The 23,623-nt window shown below is 42.4% G+C and overlaps 1 protein-coding gene across 2 annotated transcripts in view; it reads left to right on the forward strand.

Moving 5' to 3' along the window:
- GRAMD2B (GRAM domain containing 2B) overlaps positions 1–23,623 on the forward strand; it is a 73,831-nt gene that overhangs the window by 35,115 nt on the left and 15,093 nt on the right. For both annotated transcript variants that reach the window (XM_074954032.1, XM_074954031.1), the window contains exons 2-6: positions 7,397–7,519; positions 9,344–9,431; positions 10,964–11,030; positions 13,756–13,859; positions 22,869–22,964. In XM_074954032.1, the coding sequence (XP_074810133.1) occupies positions 7,397–7,519; positions 9,344–9,431; positions 10,964–11,030; positions 13,756–13,859; positions 22,869–22,964 (478 nt within the window). The remainder of the gene's footprint in view (positions 1–7,396; positions 7,520–9,343; positions 9,432–10,963; positions 11,031–13,755; positions 13,860–22,868; positions 22,965–23,623) is intronic.

Raw genomic sequence — 23,623 nt, forward strand, 5'->3', positions numbered from 1 at the left:
TGCATATATTTTCCCTATATTTACCTTTCCTTGAAAGCTTTGGTACGTTTCATCTAGCCTACTTACCTTCATTTCTGGCTGGGAATAGCACACTCTTCTGCTTGCAGCATGCTCTCTGTCTCTCCTTGTATGCCAGTAGCTCTTGCTGGGCAGCCCCCCTTGGCTCACCCAAACCCCCTCTTTTCTAGGCTCTGTGTGTTGTAATGATTGAGTATCTTTGTTTGATCCTAGGCCTAGGCTTGGGAAGAGTAAATCATTCTTAGTTTGGCTGGAGCTCGGTAGGAGGTATTCCCCAATAAACAGCTTCCCATGGTTTCCTCAAGGGCTCTTACCTGTGTCGTCATTTTGCTTTCACTGCTTGGTCCCTTTAACAACACCACATCAAGTAACCCCTCATAACAAAACACACAGGGTACATCTGTACTGTAATTAAACACCTGCAGCTGGCCCATGTCAGATGACTTGGGCTTGGGCTGTGGGGCTGTAAAATTGCAGTGTAGACTGTCGGGCCAGCTCTGTGACCCTGTGAGGGGGAAGGGTCCCAGAGCTCGGGCTCCAGCCTGAGCCCAAAAGTCTACACCACAGTTTTACTGCCCGAGCCCCATAAGTCCAAGTCAGCGGACACCAGCCACTCACATGTGTTTAATTGCAGTGCAGACATACCCACAGTTGCATGCACCATATTCATAAAAATAATACAGATATTTCCCAGTTCATCATACACAAACCAATAAAGACATGGGCCAGGGACGATGTACCACACGTTACTCACTTGGCAGATTAAATTTAACAGTAGACAGCATCTCTTTAGGCTGTTGCAAAGGAAGTCCTTAAATATCCAAAACAGTAAGAGTAACCTGGGTAACAGGTAGACAGTGACAGACAGTCCCTGACAGTCTATCTTTAGAGGCAATGTTTTCAGCATTCAAGACAGAACTGATTGGATTCAAAACTAGTCAAAATATTGGGGGTTTGTCAGGGTTCCTTCCCCACTCTGAACTCTAGGGTACAGATGTGGGGACCCACATGAAAGACCCCCTAAGCTTATTTCTACCAGCTTAAGTTAAACCTTCCCCAAGGCACAAAGTCTTTGCCCTTGGATTAGGTAAAATGCTGCCGCCACTAAGTGATTTAACAAAGAATCAGGGAAAGGGCCACTTGGAGTTCCTATTCCCCCCAAAATATCCCCCCAAGCCCTTGCACTCCCTTTCCTGGGGAGGCTTGAAAATAAACAAGATGCCACAAGTACTCCTTTTCTTTTTGCGAATACAGACTAACACGGCTGTTACTCTGAAAGATGAGCACAGACAGCCTTGAATTTTTAAGACCCAAAAAACCCAGACAGATTCTTAAACAGAACTTTATTAGAAGAACAAAAAAAAAGATAAGAGAACAACTCTGTAAGATCAGAATGGAAGGTAATATTACAGGCAGTCAGATTCAAAACAGAGAATCCCTCTAGGCAAAACCTTGAGTTACAAAGACACAGAAACAGGAATACACATTTCCTCCAGCACAGCAAATTTCACAAGTCAAAACAAAGAAAATCTAACACATTTTCTAGCTAGATTACTTACTGACTTTACAGGAGTTGGAGGGCTTGCATCCTTGATCTGTTCCCGGCAAAGGTATCATACAGACAGACAGACAGACCAGCCTTTTTCCCCACCCCACCCCTCCAGATTTGAAATTATCTTGTCCCCTCGTTGGTCATTTTGGGTCAGGTGCCAGCCAGGTTACCTGAGCTGCTTAACCCTTTACAAGTAAAAGGACTTTGCCTCTGGCCAGGAGGGATTTTATAGCATGGTGTACAGAAAGGGGGTTACCCTTCCCTTTATATTTATGACATGTGTTATGGCATTGCAAACCGGAGAAGTCGCTTTCTAATCTGTTGAATATTTTCTAATTCTGAACAAACACTGCACGTGAACAAATGGCAGCCTTTGTGGTGGTGGAGTTTCAGAACTGGTCATCTGAGCAGCATGTTTCTGCTCTAAATGGATGAGACAGCTTATTAAACAAGCAGCTACTGGGACACTACTTAAGATAGCTTTTGATCTCCAAGAGAGGGTGGACTTGGAAGGCGAGAATAGCCACTCTAGGAAATATGAGCAAACCTACAGAATATTAAGAATCTACATAATACGCTTTTGTGTGTTTTAGGGATTATTTCATTTTTGCTGAATTATGTGTTGAGAACTAAAAAACAAATTTATTGGACCTTTCTCAGAACACTTAATTAATGCATTAACGCCGCTTATTATTAAACTTTTAACATACCTGTTGGTCAAATAACACTGAATATTTGTAAGCAACTTTCATTCAACATCTGCCAAAAAAAACCCAGAAAGTGGCCTTTGGTGAGTGCAAAGGGAACAGGATGTACCAGAGGTTTTTAGTAGCAATTATACTTCATAATAGTAGCTTTCTTTGAATTTGTTTTCCTTTGAAAAATTCTATTGTAATCAACTTAATACAATTTTTGCAGCATAGGTTAGCTACAAGTCTGAGTGGCTGATGTTCTAATCCAGAAGACATTCTTTTGAGTTCAAAAGGAGCTTTCTTTCTGTAGCATAAAGAACTTGGGCTCCCAGATCTGTCACTAGTTTTCTGTGTTTATATACAGTGTATAAAAGAGACAAGATCTAGTTCCCATGACTTTTTAAATGTGTTGACTAATGATGTGTGTCGGTACACTTCATTAGAGAGACATTCAGTACACTGCTTTTTGTTAATATATTTCTCTGCTCTTTTTTTTCCTTTGCTCTGAGTTAATCTTATGTTCCTCGGTTCCATTCTTGGTGTATATTATTCTCTGTAGTGTAACCAACTGTTTTTCTAATATACAGAGTTCATATCCTTTTAATGTCACTAATTTTATGTTGTCATTTTAATTGTGTGACTCATCAGTGAAGATGAATCTATCCAACATTAAAATATAGTTCCTTTGTGCCATAATAAACCTGAAAGTGATTTTTTTAAGGGGGTGGCGTGTCTGAAAAGTAGGTAGATTTTTTTTTGCATGTTCATCTTGAAGCAGATATTCTATTAGCGTTAGAGTTGTGCGTTTAAATATATATATTCACAACAAACTCAAAATCTTGATATTTCACCTTGATATTTAAAAAATGGTCCACTTGCACGAAAATCCTGTTAAGCAAAATGACACCTACCATAACCTTTTTTTTTTTTTTTTTTTTTTGTCTTTTTGGAGGTGGAGTGGGCTACTTTCTCTCAAAAATTGCTCTATTAGCCTCGGGTGAAATCTTCAAATTGCAAAACTTTGGAACATTAGATCATCTAAGTCTAATCTCCTGTATATAACAGGCTATCACACTCAATCCAACAACTGAAAGGAGACTCTCAGGAACTAGGCTATGTGCCACAGGCAGAGAACTGGATGGACTAAGGTGCCACCAGTGTCTAAGGCGCCTGAAATGGCAGAGAAATTACACGCAATTGCTGATATTTTACAGCTGTGATGAGTTAGTTTCCAGAGATTTCAGCTTTAGCGAACTGGTATCTGTAGGCTCATATGAGAGGAAATGAAGATTTACTCCTTTGTACGGAATTTCTGATTGCATGAGCTAGGTGAATGTGGCAGTGGTGTTGGTATATATGAAGCATACATAGGAAGGCATTTGTAGCTGTGACCCATGAACACACATTTGCCGGAATGGAGTCTGCTTAAACTTCTTTATTTTAATCAGGTGCATCCATACATGGGCAGGACTCTCCCTCTTCTTCCTGGAGGCAAGGCCTGAGGGGGAAAAAGGATTTTGGTTGCTTTTAGAGATGCAGTGAAGAGAGAAGGTGAACAGGTTGGGCTGAGCCCAGCTCACCCCCAAATGCCTCAGAACAAGTAACAGGAATAACATAGTATGGTGGAGTTGCTGTCGGGAGAGAAGGCAAGGGATTGAATGACGGACCGATTCAGGGAAAGGGAATTTTAGGTGTGAAGTCATTTATGCCACCGTTCTGCAGTTAAACTAAATAGGGAGGAGGGATTAATTGAAAGAAAAAAATAAAACAAGATGGAACCAAAACTACTCAATGGATCATAGGTTGTAAAGGATTTTAAGATTGTTAAGGATTTGGGCAGGAACTCTTATGAGTTGTTACAGGAGAAAGGAAGAGGTGAAAAGGGTATTTGTATATTATACAGAGATTTAACTGCTTCTCTTTATCTTGTTGAGTCCCATGAGAAATCCTGAATAACTGCATGATGCTTCATTGTTCCTCATCCATCCTTCCTTCCCTGTTGTTTTTGTGTCACTAAAGTCCTGTCAACTTGCTCTGTAAGCAGCACTGTAACCTCTTTACATAGTTTTTACAGTGCCCAGTCTGGTGTGAACCTGATTCCCACGGGAGCCTCTCAACATGGCAGTAACATAAATAACAATCTTACATCCAGTAAAAGGTTACTTAAATTCAAGGTGTGTGCACACCCACGCTCCCCAATCCCAACACTGCCTACTTCCCTCTCTAGCAAGTTACTTCTCTTGGGAAGCTTAAGCATTGGGGGGGGGGGGGAGAGGGAGAGAGACAGTTGACTACCTCCTGAAGCCATCATAAGAAGTGGCTAAAGGACCATTAGGCCCTTCTATGCCCGTAAGATAGCCACAACCTGGTCTGTAGTGGGAGGGAGCATCCGTGGCCAGCCCGGGGCCTGACCAAAGTCCTCTTTGAGGTTCATGCCTATTGGAACCTCAAACTAAATAAAACTGCTGGTTTGGGTTCTTGATGTAAAAGGTTTGTGCTACCCAACACCTCTAGATTGCTGGTTCAGGTTAGATCAGAGTCACTGAAAGCTGTTACCTCTGGTAAAACTGGTGCCCATTGGTGGAACTGCGTGGAAACTTGCTGTGTTGATCCCTGTGCTTTGGCTGTTCTGTGGGTAAATGGAATTTTCCTTAGCAAATGTCAATTTGGTATCTCTTTCACAGGCATTAAATTCACTGGGTGTGGGACCTGGTTGCTCAACAGGTGGGTGTTCTCTCAAGCTTTCAAATTTATAAATCCCAATGTAAATAAGGTATAAGACTCTGATTATTTGTGTCCTAGAAAATAAACATTGGTAATCAGTTGTTGGCTGAGATTTGCACAAGCATTTTGCAATGTTTCTCTCCTGACCTCACTCAGCCAACATCACATAGACGTTCTCTTGATTTCTTTGTGCAATTCCAAGTGAAAATATGAGATTAAAGTCAGTCTGAGAAGGCCGATGCTAATATGAAATACATGGCCTTGATCTTGGTATAGTAATTAAAATATCTGCCAAAACTTTTAATTGAAGTTACATTGTGTAATGTCAATATCCAATGACATTTGATGGTCTGGACTGTGTTTGCCTTGCCATCTGTATAACCATTGTAAAATTGCATACAGATCTATAAATACTACACTGAGAGGTCCCTTGAAAATTGAGGTCATCCAGGACCACTTTTAAGGAACACAGTTAATGTTGACAGATTCAACGTTTACCATACCTTCTTATTTTCCTTGCTGTTTGTTGGCAAATGTCTAATCTTTCTAGGATTTTATCCCCAAAATAAGAGATGTATGTGGTAGCTTACTAAAAAACCTAAGCAACTTTATAACTAAAATCCATGCATACCAGGGGATTCTACCCTCAACTGATACCTTTTTCATTTAAAAAAAAAATCAATATCAACTTCCAACGTGGAATAGTACAGTTTTAAACAATGGATGGGGACAGGGGAAAGAGGCTTAAAAATACAGATGGTTGGACAGCCTCCTCCTTTGCCTTTAGACTTGAACCCATGAGCATATATATATATATATATATATATATAAATCTAGGATAGTATTAAGCATCAGGGCAAATTTTGCAAAGGGTTGTGTTTTTGTTTAAATTTGGCTACTATATAACTTAATTAGTATGGTAGTATATGTGTTTGCCATGGGAAAGATGGATTTCAGTCTGATATGCAGGCTGTTAAACACAGATCCTATATTGTGACCTAGGTCACCTTCATAAACCTGACAAATGCTGCTTCACATTCAAAATAAAATGCAATAAAAAGGCTTTCATGGAAACTTTGCAGTAAGTAGTGACTGAAGGGTCAAATGGGACCTGGAGGTTCCAGTTAAGAGGAACTCTGCCTTAACTTGATTTTCCTTTTATTATAATTGGCTATAAAGAATGTGTTAAGCACAACATATTGCTTGTAGGTTGATTAGAAAATTTAAAAAATTCTAACTCCCTGTTCTACTTGACTCAATGAAGCACTGAACTCATTTAGTTTAGATTTATTCCTTTATAACTTGGAACCACAAACAAACATGACTGATTGTGTGATAGTAGCACTTTAATTTCTGGTCATTTTCCCCCGTTGCTAGAATTTCAATACGACAGCTCATGTTGCTCAGATGATATCAGGTCTGTGGTTGAAGATTCTTTCCAGGACACTAAACAGTGTGTACTAAATAGTTATATTTTTGCATCAAAGTGTACTCTACATTGAATACTCATATTTTGATAGCTCTGCTGGCATTAAATTTCCCAATTAAATAGATTTTAAGAGCTGTTGCTGTATACTTGAGTACAAGGAACAAGATAGGCTCCTTGTTTGCTTTTTTTGAAAGCATTATAAAGTACGACACTTGAACACTGCTTGAGAAAACAAAGCAGTCCCACATTCATATGTAGGGTTTGAAGTTATCCCTCGGCTAGATTGGTGCTTTTCTCAAAATGATAGGGGGGTTGGGTTGGGTTTTGTTTTGTTTTTAAACTTTCCCGCATGTTAGTGAGAATCCTCACAAAGATCTTTGAAATTGCTCTGTGTTCTTTTACTGTTGTCTTTAACTTGGGGCTTATTGGTGGGTTCTACCATATGCCCTGATAAGACTTTTTATAGCGACACTCTTTGTGCATTTTGCTGCATCCTAGGAAACAAGACAACTTTTTGAAATGCATATCATGGAAAGGGTTTAACAGAAAAAACTATCTATTTATGTTAGCTATTTATAGAACTAATCAGAAAAATGCAGGGGGGGGGAGGACTTTTGTCAATTTCAAAACAGTAAAAATCTTCAAAGGAGAACTTGGATACAACAGTGACTGGTGCTATGTAGACATTAGCTGATCTAGAAGGTTATTTTAAGTTTCTATGTTAGTATGACAGAAAGGAAAAGATTGACTAGATTAAAGTTCTAAGTAAACAAGGGTGGAGACTTTGCTTTTAGTTTTCCCAAGTATGGTCAAAGATACAAGAATACCTATTGTTAAAATCTTTATATGTTAAAATCTAAAATTAATGATTGAAGTACATAGCAGACAATTTTCTTTTTTAGGTCAGTTTGTAGTGGCTATTGTTTTTTGACCCTCAGATAAAGGGAACTTCTCTCTCTCTCTCTGTCTCTCTCTCTCCAGTTCAGATGGAGAATATGGTGCAGAGGAAAAAAAGAAGGGTGGAAAATCACCCAGCCTGTTGCCACAGACCCCTACTAGTGAGGCTGAATGTTTTGATGACCGGAAAAAAGCTGGCGCCACTAGGTAATGTCAGAAAACTGACTAACAGAAACTGAGCAGCAATAAAAATTGCTGAGACCCATCCCAGAAAACTGGTGAGAAACAAGATAAATATTTAGTACACATAAGGTCCTGACTGTGGCCCTGCTTGTGCAGCTGCACAAGGGAATAAATGGGATATCTGATGCTCACTTGTGCCAGCTATTGGAACACAGAAAGGAGCATTTCAGGGGAAGAGCAACCTCTTTGGGGCTCCTACATTCAACCTCCTATACAAGTAGGTGGGAGAGGACAGAATGAGGTAGGTAGTGGGCAGAACCATGGCTTCAAAGCCCTTCTGTGCACCAGCTAGCATAGTTATACTGGCATGCCAGGGGAAGTACACTGCACAGATCTAGACCTGATGCAGGTTACTTCCATTGCAGAACAGGGAGAGACTGGGAGCCAGGCTGTGTCTGGCTCCAGAGCTACTCCTGGTGCAGCACAATGTTGTAGAGTCCTTTTGCTCATGACCAAGGTATAACTGAGCCCTAATATGGGATCCCTGTGGTAAGAATCTTCTGTCTCTTCAGCCCCTCAGTCACACCATTCTTACAGGGAAACAGAGTTCAATGATAGAAATATCTGTAGCAGGATATATTAGGTCTTATAAAAAAGATAAATCAAAGAGTTTGGGTGGCAGGGAATACAATAACTCCTACAAAACAAAGGCTGTGATGGCTTTAAAATCCCAGTCAAACAGCTAGATGACTTGCTCACAACCATGGGATGTAAGTCCTAATGCCTTGTCTTCTTGCCTGTTCCTTAAATGACCAATGCAACAACCAACCTAGGATCACAAATTTGCTTCCGAGGCAAACACACATGAGCCTATTGCATCTTCTTGCACATACTGTGTGTTCCCAGCTTCTTCATGTAAAACTCTTGAGGAAGTACAAGAATATCCACGGTAAACTGCACCTCTCCAGTCAGACATTTCTGTCCCAGGAAAAATTTACCAGACGGTCCCTGTACAGTGTTGTTGTTTTTTTGTTTGTTTTTTTGGTAGGGTCAATATTCTTACCATCATTCAAGATTTGAATCCAATAGTGAATATATCAAATGACACACATGATGACTTCCCTTAAAACAAGGACTAGGGATCACCCAATGGAATTAATAAGCAGCAGGTTAAAAACATATATAAGGACTGTGCATTTTGTGAACAAGTACTTCAATCTGTGAAACTAATTGCCAGGGCATGTCATGAAGGCCTTCACTATAACTGGGCTAAAATAAAATTAGATAAATTCATGGAGGATAGGTCCATCAGTGGCTATTAGCCAAGATGATCATGGATGCAACTCCTTGCTCTGGGTGTCCCTAAGGCTCTGTCTGCCAGATGCTGGGACTAGACGACAGGGGATGGATCACGCGATAATTTCCCCGTTCTGTTGATTCCTTCTGAAACATCGAGCATTGGCCACTGTCAGAAGACAGGATACTGGGCTAGATAGACCACTGTTCTGACCCAGTAAGGGCATCCTCATGTTCTTCTATTCCAAAGAAAAGTCATAGTCTTTGCCTATAAGGTGAACAAAGTATACAAAAGAAATGAACAGTAGTTAATTTATTCCAAACCACAAATGAACATTCCCTCTAACGTTAAAAGGTTTTTCATCGATCTGTGAGACTTGCCATGTTCTGAAATTAATGTTAGCTATCCTTATCCGCTTTGCTGTCATCAAGAGACAGGAGAATAAGAATGACAGTTAATAAAGGATGAATATGTGCATAGACAGAAATATACATCCAGATGGTAATGAAATGACACTACGCATGGTATTAGGAATGTTTTCTTACCCTCAGGACAAAGATCAGTGTGGACAGCCCCCTCCTGACAACAGATATCAAGAGTGACTCCAAGCCTGAAAGGAAAAAACATGCCTCAAATCAGGTAATATAGAGATAACATGTGTTTTTAGTTAGAGTAAATTACTATACTATCATTGTCTGGCCCAGTAACAGCACTGTTCATTGTACTGTAATGATATTTACAGTGCCTTTGAGATTGAGTGAAACATGGTAAGTGCAAAAGGTGAAGCCTTACTACCAAGTACAGCCACTGAGGATTTGAGACAAAGGAACAATCTTTAACAGGAGCAGAAGATGACTTTTCCAGTTTAGTTCAAAAGATTTTAGAATGTCATTCTTTTGGAAAAGTTCACCCGTGGGATAGTCTCTCTCTCGTCTCCCTTGCCCTTTGCATATCTATTCTAAATATAACACATCTACTTACTGGTGCAGATACGCTCATGTGGCAACATCTAGAACCTATATTTCTCACTTTGAAATGTTCTTTGAGGTTTTTTTTGTTTGCTGTCCTCTGATTAAGCTGGAGTTTGGATGTAGTTTTGCCCCCAGAGTTGAGTAGTGTTATTTCCCCTCCTGCCCTGCCTTTGTGAATTTCTTCACATCACATACAGATGGTACAGCTGTAGAAGAAAATTCACCTCTAACTATGGAGTTACTAGTGTCTCCTTCTCTATCATCTCTGCAGAAGATAGTGCTTTATTCACACAGCGGAGCTGGAGGACTCTCTGTAAAGTTAGTGAAAAGCTCAGTATAGATGTACGACTCTCGCACCACTAAAACTAGTGCTATCTTTCTGTTGTATAAAGGTTGTACAAACACAGATAAAATATCCATTGAGCTCTCTTCTCTTAAGGTGTTTAAAAGAAGAGCTATAAGACAATTTTTTACTTCCAGAACGGGTGAATTTGAGAATAAGGGGGGTATTTATTCATTTAACTGCATTTCTGTAGCACTAATCACCATAGTATCTGAGATATAGAGCAAAGGTGGGAAAACTACGGCCCGCGGGGGACCGTCCTGCCGGGCCCCTGAGCCCCTGGCCTGGAGGCCTAGCCCCCGGCCCCTCCCCTGCCGCCACGCAGGCAGCAGTCAGGGCAGCGGGGCTGGCTCTGGCTGGGCAGCACGGCATGGTAAGGAGGCTGGGGCCAGAGCCAGGGGGTTGGATAAGAGGCAGGAGGTCCCAGGGGGCAGTCGGAGGACAGGGGTGGTTGGATGGGGCAGAGGTTCAGGGGGGCAGTCAGGGAATGGGGGGAGATTAAATAGGGGGAGAGGTTCCAGGGGGGCAGCTAAGGGCAGGGGTCCTGGAAGGGGGTGGTCAGGGGACAAGGAGAGGGGCGGGGGGGTTGGATGTGTTGGGGTTTTCAGGGGGGCAGACAGGGGGCGGGAAGTGGGAGGGGCAAATAGAGGGCAGGGCCCAGGCTGTTTGGAGAGGCACAGCCTTCCCTATCCGGCCCTCCATACAGTTTCGCACACGATGTGGCCCTCAAGCCAAAAAGTTTGCCCACCCGTGGTATAGAGGATGCTAAAGGAGAAAGCAAGTGTGCAGATTAAGGGGGGTAAATATATTTTAACGAAGGAATAACCAAAATGTGTTCTGTGTTTGTTTAATTTTAGTTCAAGGCAAATGCTCACTATCACAAGCTATTTCTGGATGTCCCAACTACAGAGCCACTGAAGCAAAGTAAGTACCACACCATTGTTTTATCTGTCCCAGAATGCAAAGTGAATCCATGACAGGACAATGGAAGCTGTCAGTTCATTTACGTAGTGGATCTAGAACATCTGTTATAAGAGCAGTTTAGCTGAATGGATTTTTATATTCATAAGGCCTGTTCCTCAATCTACTCAGTGATCCAGTGGGAATCTTGTAGAATTAAACGCATCATTCCTTTGTTTTCAGTTGTCAGGAGAAGTTTGTGAATCATAACCTGTGATGTGACTCTTTTGCACTTCCAAATAGAAATAACCAAGATTTACACATTCTACTTGGTTACTGCTGACTAATATTACCAAAACCTACAGTAGAGGTCTGAGAGAACTGACCAAATGACTAGTTCATTCTGAAGACATTAAAGTATGTAAAACTCTTAAAGTTCTGGCAAACTTTGTGTCCTATTACCTGGAAATACACAGTGATCAAGCCCAATCCCTTTAAATTTCACGTGTTGGTAAGAGAAGTAGTGGGTGAGAGGGTGTTAAACTTTAAAAGTTTTTTATATACAGCCATAACTATATCAGAGCACAAAAGATGCACAGCTTGTGACAACACCTTAAAAGAAGGACTAGCAACTCAGTGTGTGGTCAGCATACACTGCATAAATGGGGGAGGTGGGATTGTTCTGTAGCCGTAACATTAAACACATCCTATTCAAATGCGCATCTCTCAATTTGCTTTGGGACTAATCTACAGGATTCATATTGTATTTAGTGGGTTTAGAGAGAGAAGTGGCTAACACACCCAAGAACTCTTCTTGTTTTCCGTATGTGGTAACCTGAAATGAGCATAATGTATTCATAGGAAGTAAGTGGAAGTCATTGTGTAAGGTACTTTGGAAGCTTTTTCACAGTGTGTATCTTGCTGTACTCCTCAATGGAAGGTTTTACATTTAAGTTCAGAATGTGTAAGAAACTTCCTGAATTCTTCTTAACTCATTTGTCTCATCCCTATTTACAATGCATTTTTAATACCTTGAAGGTTTATCAGAGTTCAGACTCGTGAAGGTTTGAGCTCTCTAAAGATTTTTTCTGTGCATAACTAACTCTTTCATGTGCTTTAAAGAGATGTATCAATTTATTTTTATGAATAGCACAGGATATTTTTAAAGCACCTCTGCTCATCTTGTGGTTGCCAGTCCTGCAGGATCATCCTGGAGTCTCCAGGAATTAAAAAATAATCTTTAATTAAAATTATGTCCTGTGATGAAACCTCCAGGAATACATCCCAACCAAAATTTGCAACCCCAGCTGGACTGCAGGTATTATAGGTGCTGAATAATCATAGAACTGGAAGGGACCTTTAGAGGTCATCTAGTCCAGTCCCCTGCACTCATGGCAAGACTAGGTATTATCTAGACCATTCCTGACAGGTGTTTGTCTAACCTGCTCTTAAAAATCTCCATGATGGAGATTCCACAACCTCCCTAGGCAATTTATTCCATTGCTTAATCACCCTGACAGGAAGTTTTTCCTAATGTCCAACCTAAACCTCCCTTGCTGCAGTTTAAGCACATTGCTTCTTGTCCTATCCTCGGAGGGGAAGAAAAAAAAATTTTCTCCCTCCGCCTTGTAACAACCTTTTACATACTTGAAAACTGTTATAATGTCCCCCCTCTGTCTTCTCTTTTCCAGACTAAACAAACCCAGTTTTTTCAATCTTCCCTCGTAGGTCATGTTTTCTAGACCTTTAATCATTTTTGTTGCTCTCCTTTGGACTCTCTGCAATTTGTCCACATCTTTCCTGAAATGTGGCACCCAGAACTAGACACAATACTCCAGTTGAGGCCTAATCAGCGCGGAGTAGAGCAGAAGAATTACTTCTCGTGTCTTGCTTACAACACTCCTGCTAATACATCCCAGAATGATGTTTGCTCTCTTTTTTGACAACCACTTTACACTGTTGACTCATATTTAGCTCATGGTCCATTATGACCCCCAGTTCTCTTTCCTCAGTACTCCTTCGGAGGCAGTCATTTCCCATTTTGTATGTGCGCAACTGATTGTTCCTTCCTAAATGGAATACTTTGCATTTGTCCTTTTACTGAATTTCATCCTATTTACTTCAGACCATTTCTCCAGTTTGTCCAGATCATTTTGAATTTTAATCCTATCCTCCAAAGCACTTGCAACCCCTCCCAGTTTGGTATTGTCCACAAACTTTATAAGTGTACTCTCTACACCATTATCTAAATCATTGATGAAGATATTGAACTGATCCCTGTGGGACCCCACGCATTATGTCCTTCCAGCATGACTGTGAACCACTGATAACGACTCTCTGAGAATGGTTTTCCAACCAGTTTTGCACCCACCTTACAGTAGCTCCATCTAGGTTGCATTTCCCTAGTTTGTTTATGAGACGGTTATGCAAGACCGTATCAAAAGCTTTACTAAAGTCAAGATATACCACATCTACCGCTTTTCCCCCTCTTTGCTCCCCCCCCCCCCCCACCTCCACAAGGCTTTTTACACTGTCAAAGAAAGCTATCGGATTGGTTTGACACAATTTGTTCTTGACAAATCCATGCCGATTGTTACTTATCACCTTATTATCTTCTAGATGTTTGCAAATTGATTGCTTAATTATTTGCTCCATTCTCTTTCCGGGTACCAAAGTTAAGCTGACTGGTCTGTAATTCCCTGGATTGTCCTTATTTTCCTTTTTTTATTATTCTTTTTAATGTTTATAGGTTTTACCTGTGCTCTACAGAAAGAAATTCTGTACCAAGGAAAGTTATTTATATCTGAAAACTGGATTTGTTTTCATTCCAAGGTCTTTGGTAAAGACACCAAGGTTAGTAGCATCTGTGTACAAAAAGCAATGAAATTCTCTGGGATCTTGGTGATTTCTAGAAATTGACACTCTTCTAATATGCACGAGTGGTGTTAAGCCTTTTATCTTCTTGCCTGAGCATTACTGAACACTAACAACTATATTGCAGTAATACCCAAAATCACCAGTCAGCCATTGTGCTGTGTGCAGTCTCAAAAGCCCAAAGTCAAAGTTGGGGAGGAAAGCAAGAGAAGGCATTCAGTATGCAGTGATCACAGTACTGACAACCCCACATCTTGTTTGTTCCATGTCTGAATATTTTTTTAATGTTTGTTTATAATTACTTGCACTACAAATCTAGAGGTGTTGGGGGTACGCTCTGGGTAGAAGTGGAAGAGAAGAGAGAAATAAAAAGGGGAGGGAGGAGACAAAGCGGAGAAGCACAATTGACAGGGTATGTTTTGGGAGTTGAGGTGGTGTGGGAAGGTAGGGGAAACACATTCTCCCAACCACTGTTGTTACTCCCTCTGTGGAGTGACTGAGGGAGGCCACTGGACCCAGTGCTCTGTATTCTTGCCTGTGGGTATGCTGGGAAGGGGAGAGATGGGTTGTGGAGGTACAGACTTATCCCTGTAGCCAGTACTGGCTGTTTTGGGAAAGAGATTTTCATGTTTGAAGTTAATCTAGTTGTTGTATATCAAGGTATGAAGGCTCCAAGTACGTCTTCGGCCCTGTTACACTAGGCACTGTACATATGGATAATAAGAGAAGGTCCCTGCCTGAAGAGATTTCTGTTTTCAACATGAATTTTGCCCTGACTTCTTGTCCTTGGGTTCCCACTGAAACAAATCAGTGTAGCTGAGTTTTGGGGGGTTGTTCTTTTTAGTGGGAATACTGTGCTCTGAACGTGTAAAATACTTGTACATTTCCTTGAATGAGAATCAGATTTAGATGCACACCCTTTCCTCGTCCTATAATTACTAGGGTGCTGATGCCATACCTTTTGACTTAGTTAGAGAAACGGATTAAAAAGTTATCAGCCCAGGAAGGAAATCAGGTCAAAGGCCTTAATAGGACACACCTGATATTTGGAGGAATTTTTTTTCAGAATGTAAAATAGATTTAAAGAATGATAAATTGTGGTTCATAATAGTAGCTTATTGCATTTGCAAGGTGTGCTATTACATGACTTAGGTAACTGAGTTATTGTTTGTTGTGAATTAATAGATTGCTTTAGTCATAGTTAATTTTTTGACATGAATGGGGAAATGGCACAAGTGTTTAATAACAGCCATAGAGAGCAAATAAGGAAGCTGAAATTAACAAAAGGGTCATGTTGTGCCACCCTTGCTCATTGAGTACAAACTTCCTTGGCAAGTAGTTCCATTGAAATTAATGAGACTATCTGTAGAGTAAGCTGATGCTCAGCACAAGTATCAGTGGCAGATTTTGGCCCAAACTGAAGTTCAGCTTTAAAGTATGCAAGCTAACATACATGAGGAAATGTAATCTGACACGCACTCAATGGGAGGGATAAACCTGGGAAGTCAGTAATGCGGAAAGAGAGTTAGGAATTAGACATTTAGCAATGTGTTATGATTTCAAAATACATTATAGTTTGGGGGTGACATATGGGACACAGAAACATCCCATCATAGTGCATGGAGCTATACAGTGTCTCTGTATGTGATTGTGATGCAACTGCACCAAAGTTACCTGTTGGAAAGATATTGAGAAATTGAAGGAATTCAGAGACTAGTAACGATGATTAGCAATCAGGAAGGACTGACCTACGAGAAAAGACTTAAAATAAACATTCATAACTTTGCTAAGCAGCAGCTAATGAACCTGTATGTGTGCATGATAAGCCTACAAATATTTCACAGGTGCCAACAACAAAAAGGGGAAGAGAATAGGAAATGTAATTAGGAATAATATAATAACGTTCCATTGCTTGGAACTCTTGAAACTAGTCTGACCAAAAACAGGAAAACTTGTCATAAGAAACAATTCCTTACTGAAAAGGAGCTGGACTACACAATCTAATGGATGTTTTCTATCTCTAACTTCTGTTTCTGTAAGGTAAAGTATTGTTTTAAGCCCTGAGAAAGGTAGCTATTTCAACTAATCAGTTCTCAGAGTATGAAGTATAAGTGGCAAGTTCTGGTATGACTGATTTGTTCTGAGTAGCAAAGCCCTATTTGTTGAATAAGTAAGAGGTTTTTATTGCAATGCTGTTTAAACCTCAAAAGATGATGATTTAGCAGGTTTCCTCCTGGTGCCTCTCCAGGTAGCCACATCTTGGTACTGGAGCCTAGCAGGCCCTCTTCTGGGCTGTGCAACAGCTACAAGTGTGGTTCCCAAGAGTGAATCACACTTCTGAATCACAGTATCAGGTTGTCCTGCGTAGTTCTCTACTTGTTTTTTTCCAAGTTGTCCACAGTTTCTGTCCTCTGGACAGTGAGTATTGCAGATGGATAGCACAGATGGGTAGAAGTGAAATGGTCTCACAGTGATTCTCCCTGGTAAACAATTGCTGGCATAAAAGTGTAGGAAATGGGTATTCCATCCCACTTAGATTTTTTTTCCCTCTTTTTGAACTAGGATGTCACAGCTAATATCGGCCACCAAAATAGTATGAAGCAGAAACTTCATTAAATTTTAGCACAGTAGGAATGATGAATATTTGATGAAGTTTGCAGAATATCTTTTTAATTGACCTATTTCTATTTAAATATATTTATTTGATAATGCTGATATGGAGTCATTTTCCAGAAAAAATTTACAAACAAAGCCCTATTCAGAAATTCTTACCATCTAACTACACAACATATGATACAAACAAGGGGTAAAGGCATAGGCACTGGAATTAGAAGTTCTGGGGGTGCTTCTGCACCCCCTGGCTTGAAGTGGTTTACATCATATACAGGGTTTACAGTTTGGTTCAATGGCTCTCAGCACACACACCAGACAAATTGGTCTAGCATCCCTGGGGAAAGGTAAAGAAAGCAGGTTGAGGTAGACAGGCAATTTTCAGTAGAGTTTTAAAGAAGTGGGTTAGAGGCATTCTGGTCTTGATGTGAAAACAGCATAGTAAGCAGGCAAAGTAGAAGTTCATGTATACACACACACAAAATTGAGAACTGGAGGTGGGCCAGAGTTGCAAATTTTGGATCCAAGCCTCCCAAACCCTCAAGGGTTTTGAACATGAAGCTTTGATTCAGGCCCATCTCTTTTATCAATAAACTTATTAGCAATGGCTTTTGATCAAAGTGGCCTTGACCTCTTCTCTAGCCTTTAGGGTGAGGGTAGAGTATCCATTTGATTAGCCATCCCTAAAATGGTGACTGACAAAATGTCATACCCAGGCTAAATATAAGCAAAAGCATTCGTGATGATAGGCAGGTTAGCCAAAACATAATGAGAGACCATTTCATGTCTCAGTACTGCTTTCCTTAGAGGCCCTTCATAAACAGAAGCTAACAACTAAAAGATGATAGATTATTCCATAAATAAAGTCTCCTATTTCAATTTATTATAATTCTTCGTTTGCAGTACTATACTTTCAATTCAGTGCTATGAAAGGTCATTTATTAGCCAAATTTTAGACACATTCCCCTCTCTCCTAATCTCTCGCATGTCTTAGCCCTGGTCTACACTACAGGGTTAGGTCGAATTTAGCCGAGTTAGGTCAATTTTAAAATGAATGCGTCTACACAACCAACCACGTTCTGTCGACCTAAAGGGCTCTTAAAATTGACTTCTGTACTTCTCCCTAGTGAGGGGAGTAGTGCTAAAATGGACCTTGCTGGGTCGAATTTGGGGTAGTGCAGACACAATTTGATGGTATTGGCCTCCAGGAGCTATCCCAGAGAGCTCCAATGTGACGGCTCTGGACAGCACTTTGAACTCCGATGCACTAGCCAGGTACACAGGAAAAGCCCCAGGAAATTTTGAATTTCATTTCCTGTTTGGTCAGCATGGCAAGCTCAGCAGCACAGGTGACCATGCAGTCCCGCCAGAATTGCAAATGAGCTCCAGCATGGATCGAAAGGGAGACACTAGATCTGATTGCTGTATGGGGAGAAGAATCTGTGCAGGCCGAACTCCGATCAAAAAGAAGAAATGCTAATATATATATGCCAAAATCGCACAGTGTATGGTGGAGAGAGGCTACAACAGGGACACACAGCAGTGCCGCATGAAAGTTAAGGAGCTCAGGCAAGCCTACCAAAAGACAAAGGAGGCAAACGGTCGCTCCGGGTGAGAGCCCCATATATGCCGCTTCTATGATCAGCTGTATGGCATTCTGGGGGGGGGACGCTACCACTACCTCACCACTGTCCATGGACACCTAAAAGGGGGGAGTCTCACACAACAGGGAGGAGAATTTTGTGAATGAGGAAGAGGAGGAGGAGGAGAATGCGCAGCAGGCAAGCGGTGAATCCGTTCTCCCCAGCAGCCAGGACCTTTTCTTCACCCTGGAGCCAATACCCTCCCAAAGCGGGATCCCCGACCCTGAAGCCGGAGAAGGCGGCTCTGGTGAGTGCACATTTGTAACTACAGTACAGGGTTTAAAAGCAATAGTGTTTAATGTTTGATTTGCCCTGAAGAATTAGGATGCATTCGCGGCCAGTACAGCTACTGGAAAAGTCTGTTAACGTGTCTGGGGATGGAGCGGGAATCCTCCAGGGACATCTCCATGAAGCTCTCCTGGAGGAACTCTGAAAGCCTTTGCAGAAGGTTTCTGAGGAGGGCTGCCTCATTTCATCCTCCACGGTAGGACACTTTACCACACCAAGCCAGTAGCAAGAAGTCTGGAATCATTTCAGCGCAAAGCATGGCAGCGAATGGTCCTGGGTTTTGGTTGTATTCAAGCAACATTCGGTCTATACCTTTCTGTGTTAGCCTCAGGAGAGGGATATCATTCATCCCTGGTTGAAATAGGGGAATCTTTGTAAGGGAACAGTAAAAGGACCCCATTCATGCTGGGTTGTTTGTGTTTGGCTAAAAAGGACCATCCCGGAGAATAGCCATGCAGTGGGGTGGCAGGAGGTGTGTGCTGCACATTCACCCGAAAACTGCGGCCCCTCCTTTTAAATGTGAAACCAACCGGCATTCCTTGCTATGGGAAAGGATGGCACTGCAGTTTGAAACCATTCCCACATGTTATGAACACATGTGCCAACTTTTGTTGGTGTCGGTGGGTGCTTGCACCCTGGCCCCACCCCGACTCCGCACCCTCCCTGCCCCTGTTGGATCCCTCCCCAAATCCCTGCCCTGGCCCCACCTCTTCCCCAAGCACACTGCATCCCCATCCTCCCCCCTCCCTCCCAGGCTTGCCATGCGAAACAGGTGTTTCGCGGCACAAGTGCTGGGAGGGAGAAAGGAGAAGCAGGACGCATCGGCCCGCTCAGGGGTGGAGGTGGAGCAGAGCGTGAAAGTGAGCTGGCGGGGCGGGGAGCTGCCGGTGGGTGCTCTGCACCCACCAATTTTTCCCATGGAGTCGGCGCCTATGGTTATGAAGGTGTAAGAAGCCAACCCCGTTTACCCTTTGGCTTACCATGGCTGCCTGAAAACCAAATTCTGTTGCCCAGCCATTTGTGATATGTCACCATACCAGCAGGCGCTCAATATAAAAGGCAAAATGCGATCTTGTACCTAAAGCACATGTGCTGTCTGCTGTGAATTGCTTGATTCACTGTGAAAGAGTCTCCCTTTTGTTCTCAGAAATGTATCATCTTAAATTTTACTCTCCCTTTTTATCTCCCCCCAGATGCAAATGTTTCTATGCTCCCTCTATCATCTCCGTCCCTGAGGTTATCGCAGATTAGAAGGCAAAAAAAAAAAATTTTTGAAGCTTATGCAGTGCTCCCACACTGATAGGGCACAGCTTAATGCATGGAGGCACTCAGTGGCAGAGGCCAGGAAAGGATTAAGTGAGCGCGAAAAGCGGAGGCAGGAGGCGATGCTGAGGCTAATGGGGGAGCAAATGGACATGATGAAGCATCTGTTGGAGCTGAAGGAAAGCCAACAAGAGCACAGACCCCCGCTACATCCATTGTACAACCACCTGCCCTCCTCCCCAAGTTCCATATCCTCCTCACCCAGATGCCCAAGAACATGGAGGGGAGGCTCCAGGCACCCAGTCACTCCACTCCAGAGGATGGCCCAAGCAACAGAAGGCTGCCATTCAAACAGTTTTGATTTGTAGTGTGGCTACAATAAGCAATGTGACCTTGTCCTTCCCTCCTCTCTCACCCGGGCTACCTTGTCAGTTATCTCACTTTCTTTATTAATTTTTAAAAAAAAAAAGAATGCATGGTTTCAAAACAATAGTTACTTTATTTCCTTTGCCAGCTGTGATCGAAGGGGGGAGGGTGGTTGGCTTACAGGGAATTAAAATCAACAAAGGGGGTAGGTTTGCAGCAAGGAGAAACACACACAATTGTCACACCGTAGGCTGGCCAGTCATGAAACTGGTTTTCAAAGCCTCTCTGATGCGCAGTGCGCCTAGCTGTGCTCTTCTAATCATCCTGCTGTCTGGCACCAGGCGATTTGCCTCAACCTTCCACCCCACCATAAACGTCTCCCCCTTACTCTCTCAGATATTATGGAGCACACAGCAAGCAGCAATAACAATGGGAATGTTGGTTGCGCTGAGATCTAACCTAGTCAGCAAACAGCGTCAGCAAGCTTTGAAACATCCAAAGGCAGATTCTACCACCATTCTGCACTTGCTCAGCCTATAGTTGAACTGCTCCTTACTACTGTCCAGGCTGCCTGTGTATGGCTTCATGAGCCATGGGAGCAAGGGGTAGGCTGGGTCCCCAAGGATAACTATAAGCATTTCAACATTCCCAGACCAGAAAATTACTGTTGGGGAGTAAGTCCCTTCTTGCAGCTGCTCGAACAGCCCGGAGTTCCTAAAGATGCAAGCATCATGCACCTTTCCCAGCCATCCCACCTTGATGTCGGTGAAATGTCCCTTGTGATCCACCAGTGCTTGCAGAACCATTGAGAAGTACCCCTTGCGGTTTACATACTGGTTGGCAATGTGGTCCAGTGCCAAAATAGGGATATGCATTCCGTCTATCACCCCACCACAGTTAGGGAACCCCTTGCAGCAAAGCCATCCAGTATGACCTGCACATTTCTCAGAGTCACTAACCTTGAGAACAGAATGTCAATGATTGCATTGGCTACTTGGATCACAGCAGTCCACACAAGTAGACTTGCCCACTCCAAATTGATTCCCGACTGACCGATAGTAGTCAGGCGTTGCAAGCTTCCACAAGGCTATTGCCACTCGCTTCTCAACTGTCAGGACAGCTCTCATCTTGGTATTCCTGCATTTCAGGGCAGGGGAAAGCAACTCATAAAGTCCAAGGAAAGTGGCCTTATGCATGCAAAAGTTTCGCAGCCACTATGAATCATCCCATACTCGCAACACTATGCGGTCGCACCAGACTGTGCTTGTTTGCCGGGCCCAGAATCAGTGTTCTACTGTATCAACCAGCCCCACTGCCACCATGATGTCCCAATTGCCACAGCCCGTGCTTTCAGGAAGTCAGTATCCATGTCCTCATCACAATCGTCCTCGTGCTGGCGTCTCTTAGCCCGGTTCTGCACATACTCCAGGATCATGCGCAAGGTGTTTACAATGCTCACAGCAGCAGCGGTGAACTGAGTGGGCTCCATGCTTGCCATGGTATGGCGTCTGCGTGGATAACCCAGGAAAAAAGGCGTGAAACGATTGTCTGCTGTTGCTTTCACGGAGGGAGGGAGGGGCGACTGACAACGTGTACCCAAAACCACCTGCAATAATGTTTTTGCCCCATCAGGCATTGGGACCTTAACCCAGAATTCCAATGGGCAGCAGAGACTGCGAGAACGGTGGGATAGCTACCCACAGTGCACCACTCCATAAGTCGATGCTAGCCACGGTATTGAGGACGTACTCTGCCGACTTAATGCGCTTAGTGGGGACGTACACAATCGACTGTATAAAATCTACTTCTATAAAATCGACCTAATTTTGTAGTGTAGACATACCCTTAGTCTGACTGATGCAGAGTCCAGAGAGAAGTGTAAATAACAGGAATTCTAACAGGGTGACCATTCCATCCTCTGTATAGCCTAAAGTATCACATTGCCTGTCTTGCTACCAGCCAGTCTTTTATTGGAAATAGAGCCTGCCTTTCATGCTCTCTCTAGTAATATGGGATTTCGAAGTGGAGCCCATACCAAACTCCTGAATTTAAACACCCTGAAACTTAAGAGAAGTCCTCATTAGAAACCAAACTTTGTGAGCAAGCATATGATCTTGCTAATGAAGCTGTATGGAACTATAGGAAGGAAAAGTATTGAAAGTACTGACCTATGTAAAGTATAATTTGCAGGTGTATTTGCAAAAAGGATGAACAGCATACATGGAGATGTGTTTATATTTAGCATGGGTTAGCTAAATCCTTTTAGTTATGCTGAAAGATCTGAACCGTTTACTCAGCTGCTTGTCACAAACTAGGCACTGTATAAGTAGTGGGGCAGAGTTTGAAATATGTTGATTCTTTGACCTGTATCTCCTGCAATCTATGTTCTGGAATGTTTCTTTTCCTAAATAGTCTGCTACTGGACCTTGCTTCTTTTACACCGTTTGCTGACCCGCATATTCTGCAAAATTAGAATAAATTCAGACCTCTTCTGAAAACTCTAGACCCCAGAAAGGGGGAGGGGAATTGCTTTTGTTTCTTACATGCTTCACAAACTTTTGTTAGAGTAAAACATAGCTGATGAATTAACATTTACACTTGAGCGAGATAAAAAAAAATAGAGTTCCTTACCTCAACCCACACCTATTGTGTGTAACAATCAAAACGAGGCCCTGGAAAAGATGAGCTAGTGTTTCAACATTCTTGATCTATGTTAGTGGATTGGTATTCACACGAACTGCTGCTTGTATATAACCAATAAGGTGACTGAAGTATTATATTATTTTGGCATTCTAACAATGTGATCATTTCATTTCAGATTAGTATTCCTGTGCTCTCCATAACACTAATAAAGAAAACCAAAACTGCCCTTCTGGTGCCAAATGCTCTGGTCATAGCAACAGTCACTGACCGGGTAAGTGTGGGGTTATCTTTGACCGTTCTTGCTTTCTTCTCTACTTATTCCTAGAATTTGTCATGGTGGAATCTTGAGGGAGCAGTTGCCAGGTGGCTGTTTAGAATATAGAGGCACACACCAGTCCCATGTGGCCATTTTAGTGTTACACAAAACCTAGCCCTGCAGGATTTGACCAACTCTACAGCCTGAAGCACCCCTCTGAGGGGACCTTCTCTTTGCCTGTCCTGTGGGAAAGGGGTGCTTCAATCTTCCAGAGTACCATATTTCCGCTGGGACCCACAGAAGATGCAGCTTTTCAGGGTACTGAGAGAAGAGAGGGGTATAGAGAAGCAGGGCACCAGCAGCTCTCCATGGACCTGCAAACCACCTAGATTACTAGATGGCAATCCAGGATGGAGCTAAAACAGCTGAGGAAATGAACCTATTTTGGGGGTCCTTTATGAAGCTGCAGGGAGGCCTGTCCAGTGGCAGCAGGGCTTGGAGGGAAAAGTATCATCTACTGGATCAGCAGCCCCACCTCCTACAGCACCTCCGACTCTGCTTGGTGATCTCCTGTCTAACCAGTAACAATCTAATTTAGTTCAGTTCCAACATAATAGCAGCCCATGTTAGTATTCAGGATTGTTTCTTCTTTTTTGTTGTCTTTTTAAAAATAT

This window comes from Natator depressus, chromosome 5, assembly GCF_965152275.1.
Source record: "Natator depressus isolate rNatDep1 chromosome 5, rNatDep2.hap1, whole genome shotgun sequence".
NCBI classification, from domain to species: domain Eukaryota; kingdom Metazoa; phylum Chordata; order Testudines; family Cheloniidae; genus Natator; species Natator depressus.